This window comes from Manis pentadactyla, chromosome 10, assembly GCF_030020395.1.
Source record: "Manis pentadactyla isolate mManPen7 chromosome 10, mManPen7.hap1, whole genome shotgun sequence".
NCBI classification, from domain to species: domain Eukaryota; kingdom Metazoa; phylum Chordata; class Mammalia; order Pholidota; family Manidae; genus Manis; species Manis pentadactyla.
The window spans coordinates 100,480,260-100,487,340 of record NC_080028.1 but is presented as its reverse complement, the minus strand read 5'-3'; the positions used below and the strand labels follow the sequence as shown (position 1 = coordinate 100,487,340).

At 46.0% G+C, this 7,081-nt stretch overlaps 1 protein-coding gene across 1 annotated transcript; it reads right to left on the bottom strand.

The window, feature by feature from the left end:
• Positions 1 to 5,799: 5,799 nt before the first annotated feature.
• LOC118936145 (olfactory receptor 10AC1-like) lies at positions 5,800 to 7,081 on the bottom strand. Its single transcript, XM_036933028.2, is given in 2 exon segments — positions 5,800 to 6,759; positions 6,881 to 7,081. Coding segments are annotated over 2 exon segments (1,161 nt in total).

Genomic DNA, 7,081 nt, shown 5'->3' with positions numbered 1-7,081 from the left:
ATGGAGACAAATGACAACAACAGCACAAAACCCCAACTTCTGTGGGATGCAGTGAAGGCAGTTCTAAGAGGAAAGTTTATGGCATCCAGGCCTACTTAAAGAAGGAAAAACAATCCCAAATGAATAGTCTAAAGTCACAATTATTGAGATTGGGAAAAGAACAACAAATGAGGCCCAAAGTCAGCAGAAGGAGGGACATAATAAAGATCAGAGAATAAATAAATAAAATTGAGAAGAATTAAAGAATAGAAAAAAAAATCAATGAAACCAAGAGCTGGTTCTTTGAGAAAATAAACAAAATAGATAAGCCCCTAGCCAGAATTAATAGAAAAAGAGAATCTACCCACATAAACAGAATCAGAAATGAGAATGGAAACATCATAACGGACCCCACAGAAATACAAAGAATTATGAGAGGATACTATGAGAATCTACATGCTAACAAACTGGATAACCTATAAGAAATGGACAACTTCCTAGAAAAATACAACCTTCCAAGACTAACCAAGGAAGAAACAGAAAATCTAAACAGACCAATTACCAGCAATGAAATTGAATCGGTAATAAAAAATCTACCCAAGAACAAAACCCCAGGGGAAGATGGATTCACCGCTGAATTTTATCAAACATATAGAGAAGACATAATACCCACTTTCCTTAAAGTTTTCCAAAAAATAGAAGAGGAGGGAATACTTCCAAACCCATTCTATGAAGCCAGCATCACTCTAACACCAAAACCACGCAAAGACCCCACCAAAAAAGAAAATTACAGACCAATATCCCTGATGAACATAGATGCAAAAATACTCAACAAAATATTAGCAAACTGAATTCAAAAATACATCAAGAAGATCATACACCATGATCAAGTGGGATTCATCTCAGGGATGCAAGATTAGTACAACATTTGAAAATCCATCAACATCATCCACCACATCAACAAAAAGAAGGACCAAATCCACACGATCATCTCCATAGATGCTGAAAAAAGCATTTGACAAAATTCAACATCCGTTCATGATAAAAACTCTCAACAAAATGGGTATAGAAGGCAAGTACCTCAACATCATAAAGGCCATATATGATAAACCCACAGCCAACATCATACTTAACAGTGAAAAGCTGAAAGCCTTTCCTCTAAGATCAGGAACAAGACAGGGATGCCCACTCTCCCCACTGTTATTCAACATAGTACTGGAGGTCCTAGCCATGGCAATCAGACAAATCAAAGAAATGCAAGGCATCCAGATTGGTAAAGAAGAAGTCAAACTGTCACTATTTGCAGATGACATAATATTGTACACATAAAACCCTAAAGACTCCACTCCAAAATTCCTAGAACTAATATCCGAATTCAGCAAAGTTGCAGGATACAAAGTTAATGCACAGAAATCTGTTGCTTTCCTATACAGTAACGATGAACTAACAGAAAGAGAAATCAGGAAAACAATTCCATTCACAATTGCATCAAAAAGAATAAAATACCTAGGAATAAACCTAACCAAGGAAGTGAAAGACCTGTACCCTGAAAACTACAAGACACTCTTAAGAGAAATTAAAGAGGACACTAACAAATGGAAACTCATCCCATTCTCTTGGCTAGGAAGAATTAATATTGTCAAAATGGCCATCCTGCCTAAAGCAATCTACAGATTCAATGCAATACCTATCAAAATACCAACAGCATTCTTCAACGAACTGGAACAAATAGTTTTAAAATTCATATGGAACCACCAAAGACCCTGAATGGCCAAAGCAATCCTGAGAAGGAAGAAGAAAGCAGGGGGGATCTCACTTCCCAACTTCAAGCTCTACTACAAAGCCACAGTAATTAAGACATTTGGTACTGGCACAAGAACAGACCCACAGACCGGTGGAACAGAATAGAGAGTCCAGGTATTAACCCAAACATATATGGTCAATTAATATACGATAAAGGAGCCATGGACATACAATGGGGAAATGACAGTCTCTTCAACAGATGGTGCTGGCAAAACTGGACAGCTACACATAAGAGAATGAAACTGAATCATTGTCTAACCTGATACACAAAAGTAAACTCAAAATGGATCAAAGACCTGAATGTAAGTCATGAAACCATAAAACTTTTAGAAAAAAACATAGGCCAAAATCTCTTGGACACAAACATGAGCAACTTCTTCATGAACATATCTCCCCAGGTAAGGGAAACAAAAGCAAAAATGAACAAGTGGGACTATATCAAGCTGAGAAGCTTCTGTACAGCAAAGGACACCATCAACAGAACAAAAAGGCACCCTGCAGTATGGGAGAGTATATTCATAAATGACAGATCCGATAAAGGGATGACATCCAAAATATATAAAGAGCTCATGCACCTCAACAAACAAAAAACAAATAATCCAATAAAAAAATGGGCAGAGGAGCTGAACAGACACTTCTCCAAAGAAGAAATTCAGATGGCCAACAGACACATGAAAACATGCACCACATTGGTAGTCATCAGAGAAATGCAAATTAAAACCACAATGAGATATCATCTCACACCAGTTAGGATGACGAACATCCAAAAGACAAACAACAACAAGTGCTGGTGAGGATGCCAATGAAGGGGAACTCTCCTACACTGCTGCTGGTTCAACCATTGTGGAAAGCAGTATGGAGGTTCCTCAAAAACTAAAAATAGACATAACATTTGACCCAGGAATTCCACCCCTAGGAATTTACCCTAAGAATGCGGCAGCCCAGTTTGAAAAAGACATATGCACCCCTATGTTTATCACAGCACTATTTACAATAGTCAAGATATGGAAGCAACCTAAGTGTCCATCAGTAGATGAATGGATAAAGGAGATGTGGTACATATACAAAATGAAATATTATTCAGCCATAAGAAGAAAACAAATCCTACCATTTGCAACACCATGGATGGAGCTACAGGGTATTATGCTCAATGAAATAAGCCAGGCGGAGAAAGACAAGTATCAAATGATTTCACATATCTGTGGAGTATAAGAAGAAAGGAAAAACTGAAGGAACAAAACAGCAGCAGACTCACAGAACCCAAGAATGGACTAACAGTTACCAAAGGGAAAGGAACTGGGGAGGATGGGTGGGAAGGGAGGGAGAAGGGGGGGAACCGGAAGGGGACATTATGATTAGCATGTATAGTGTGTGTGTGGGGCACAGGGAGGGCTGTACAACACAGAGAAGACAATAGTGATTCTACAGCATCTTACTATGCTGATGGACAGTGACTGTAATGGGGTATGTTGGGGGGACAAGGTGATGGGGGAGTTTCATAAATGGGGGGAGTCTAGTGAATGTAATGTTCCTCATGTAATTGTAGATTAATGATACCATAAGAAAGAACCCACAGAGCAGATGCAGGTGGACCCTACTCTGCCTTGAGTGTATAGACAACCAACCTCAGTGTCCAATGCGAGCATGTGTCGTTCAGTCCGTGTCCAGATTGCTAGGAGACCCTGCAAGGTAGTCAAATGCCAATGGCCTCCTTGACTGTGGCTGTGACTTATCACATACAGCCTGACTAACAGGATTGCTAGTAGACCCCTCAGGCATAACCCTGCCTCCAGAGACCTGTGGGAATTAATCAGCCATGTAGGCAACTGCAACACTGAAGCCTGAGAGCCAGGTTTGGCAGGCCCTGTTGAGGATTGCCGTCCTTAAGGTTGTTGTGCACATCTGTGGGACTTGGGAGATTGGGGATATTGTCTAGTGCTTCACAGCAAGAACCCCTTATGTGCACCAGGTTCCCAAGCCCCAGCCTCAGGGAGGAGCAGAAGGTAAAAATGGAGATGGCATGGACAGATGGACAGAGGCTGCCGGTCACCAGGCCTCTGAGGCAGCCCATAGGGCTGTTTTTGGGGTTCCATGTTGCTGCACAGACAGAATTCTCCCTAGGCTCTTCGTAGCCATGCAATTTCTCTTGCCTAGAGGTTAGGCAGGCAGAATTTACCTGTGCTGATTCTGCCTCTAAGATTTCTAGTTCTTGAAAGGACCCTTCATGGGATATATTTTAGGGGAGGTTCCCTCCCACAGAACCTGGGACTCTGGCCTTGGGGGTACAACCAGGGCTCACAAGTTCCCAAATTCAGTTAGCATATCAGGGGGTGACCAGTGCTCGGGAGGCCGCTTGCATTGGTAAGCTGGGTCCAAGAATTGCAAGCTGGGGTCCTCACAGCCAGCTCACACTCTGAGAAAGGACCCCAGAGGAGGGTCAGTCTTAGAGATTCTCACCCTTGGTTGTACTCAAGAGTTGTGTCCCTGTCCCTGTAGCCAATGTCTGAGATCCCAGAACAACCCAGAGCTTGTCTATGGCTTATTTCACCATCAAATTATTAAGAACTGCCAAGTTCACAGATGTTAAAATACAGGAACAGGGTCTGAGATCTGGCTTTAATGAGCTCACAGTCTAATTGTGGGCAGGCGAGTGGGAACTGGAGCAGATGCTAAACCTCTATTGTGGGGTGACAGTGTTTGAACTGAGAGGCAGACAGGTACTCAGTGTGCTCGGGCTGCCAGAAGAGAACACCACACACTGGGCGGCTTATAAACAGCACATTCTTTTCTTGCAGCTCTTCAGGGTGGACGTCCACCATCAACATGCTGGCGGATATGGTGCTTGGTGAGGGCCGCTTCCTGCTTCATAGACAGCGCCTTCTCGCTGCGCCCTCATGTGGTAGAAAGAGCTCACTGGGTCTTCCAGTACGAGCACTAATCTTTTGATGAGTGCATCCTCCTCATGACCTAATCACCTCTAGGGGACCCGCACCATGACGCCATCACTCCGAGGATTAGGTTTCACCATATGACTTGGGGGTAGGGACACAAACATTCAGTCTATAGCTGGCATGGTATTTGGGCTGATTGCTGAATAATACAAGGGATTTTCACAGGTGGAAAGAGTGTAGCTGGGGCATAAAGCAGTGTGAACAGAGGCAGGACAATTCTGAAGGCTTGCCCTACTTTGTGAATAGCTGGAACCAGCTGTAGTTTGTTTTACATACAGCAAAGTGTGCACATCCTAAGTGTGCATCTTGAAAGTTTTATTTGCACACATATACACCCATGTAGTTACCACCCAGATCAAGATACAGGGCATTTCCTGTGCCCAGGCAATCGCCCTGTGCCCTTTGCCAATCCAAATCCTTCCCCCTGGTCAGCACTGTTATGACATCAGTCTCTGTGGATTAGTTTGGCCTTTATTTAAATGGAAGCACATGTATGTACTCTGCATCTGGCTTCTTATACTCAATATTAAGTCTCCGTTGTCCTTATTTGTTGCCAGCAGCAATAGTTTATTCTTTTCATTGATCCCTGGGATTCCATTACGTGGATACACCGCAAGTATCCTATGTTCATGAACATTTGGATTGTTTTCATCTTTTGTCTATTACAAAAAATGCTGCCATAAACTTCTTGTACATTAGTACACATTTCTCTTCTAAACTGCTGTTGGCTAGAGTTTTGAGCAGTGGTTCTCAACCAGGGGTGATTTTTGCCCCCCGGGGGACATGGGGCAATGTCTGATGACATTTTTCATTATTATAATGGGGTATGTGTGCTATTGGTATTTGGTAGGTAAAGACAAGGGATGCTGCTGCAAGACTCAGGATTCCTCCATTGCAGAGAACCATCCAGCTCAAAATGTCAACAAGCAGAAGAGCTAGGCTAGCAGCTGGTTTTGGAGTCTTGAATGCTACACTCAGTTGTCTGTGTCCAGTGGGTCCTGGGGAGCCACAGGCAGCTTTCCATCAGTGGGGAACATTTCAGGACAGACACCCTCTGGCATCAGCACTAGGTGAAATCAGCTTAGTGGATGGTCCCTGGTGTCCTGCGGCTGACAACCCGCTGCAGTGCACCCTGCATGTCCCGGTTGCGTAGCATGCAGATGGCCGGGTAGTTCAGTGGTGTGAGGTTGATGTAGACAAGTGAGACCAGCTTGTCCTCCTCGAGGGAGAGGCTGCTCAAGGGTCTGGCGTACATGGCCGTGGCACAGCCGTAGTGGAGCACAGCCATGGAGAGATGGGATGTCACTGTGTGGAAGGCCTTGCAGCGGCCTGCAGCCCTGCCAACTCCCAGGATGACCACCAGCACCAGAGTGTAGGAAAGCAGGATAAGGGCCTGTGGCAGCACCAGCAGGAGAAGGCAAGCTGCCAGCAGGACATGCTCTTGCAGGTCACGGTTCCCACAGGCCAGCGCCAACACCACTGGGAGGACACAGAAAACATGGTTCACCAAGCCGCCATGGCAGAAGGGCAGCTGGAATATGGCACTGGTGAGGCCCAAGGCCAGGAGAGAGCCCCCTAGGCAGCAGGAGGTGAGGAGGCACCAGCAGAGCCCCGTGTTAATGAGCTGAGGGTAGTAGAGAGGGTGGCAGATGGCCAGGTATCGGTCCAGGGCCATGGCAGCCAGCAGCAGGCATTCAGAGCCTCCCAGTGCCATAAAAAGGCCCATCTGGGCAGTACAGGTGGAGGGGGCCACCGCCTGGCCCCCAGGAGGCAGGAGGAAGCCGGCAAGCATGCATGGAGTCAACACCAGCATGTAGGCCACCTCTATGGCAGACAGTGCCCCCAGAAAGAAGTACATGGGGGTGTGCAGGGTGGGGTCCATGATGGCCAGGCCCAGGATGAGTGGGTTTCCCACCAGCATGGCCAGATAGAGTGGCAGGAGGAAGGCAAAGAGTAGCAGCCAGAGCCCTGGGGGCCACCTGGAGAAACCCAGGATCATAAACTCCTGTGGCATGGTCCAGTTCAACTCCAGTCAATGGTTCATTGTGGTTACCTGGGGAGGACAGGTGTGCAGGCTAGAGTGCACTGTGGTGACACACCCCTCCCAGCAAAAACAGGTCTTTTCCTCTCCTGGGCTTGAGCTCTACGCCCAGTTTCTGGGGCCCGGCCCCTTGCTTCCCATCCCCCGCCCTTCCCTCCACCAGGGACTCAGGGTCCTGCTGCCCAACCTCATGCAGGACTTTCAGGCCCTCATGTCCTCCAGGAGCCCAGATGCCTGGAGCCACCATCCACTCTCCCTCCGGCCTCTGCGCCCTGTGCACTTCCAGGTACCTGGGGATCTTCTCCAT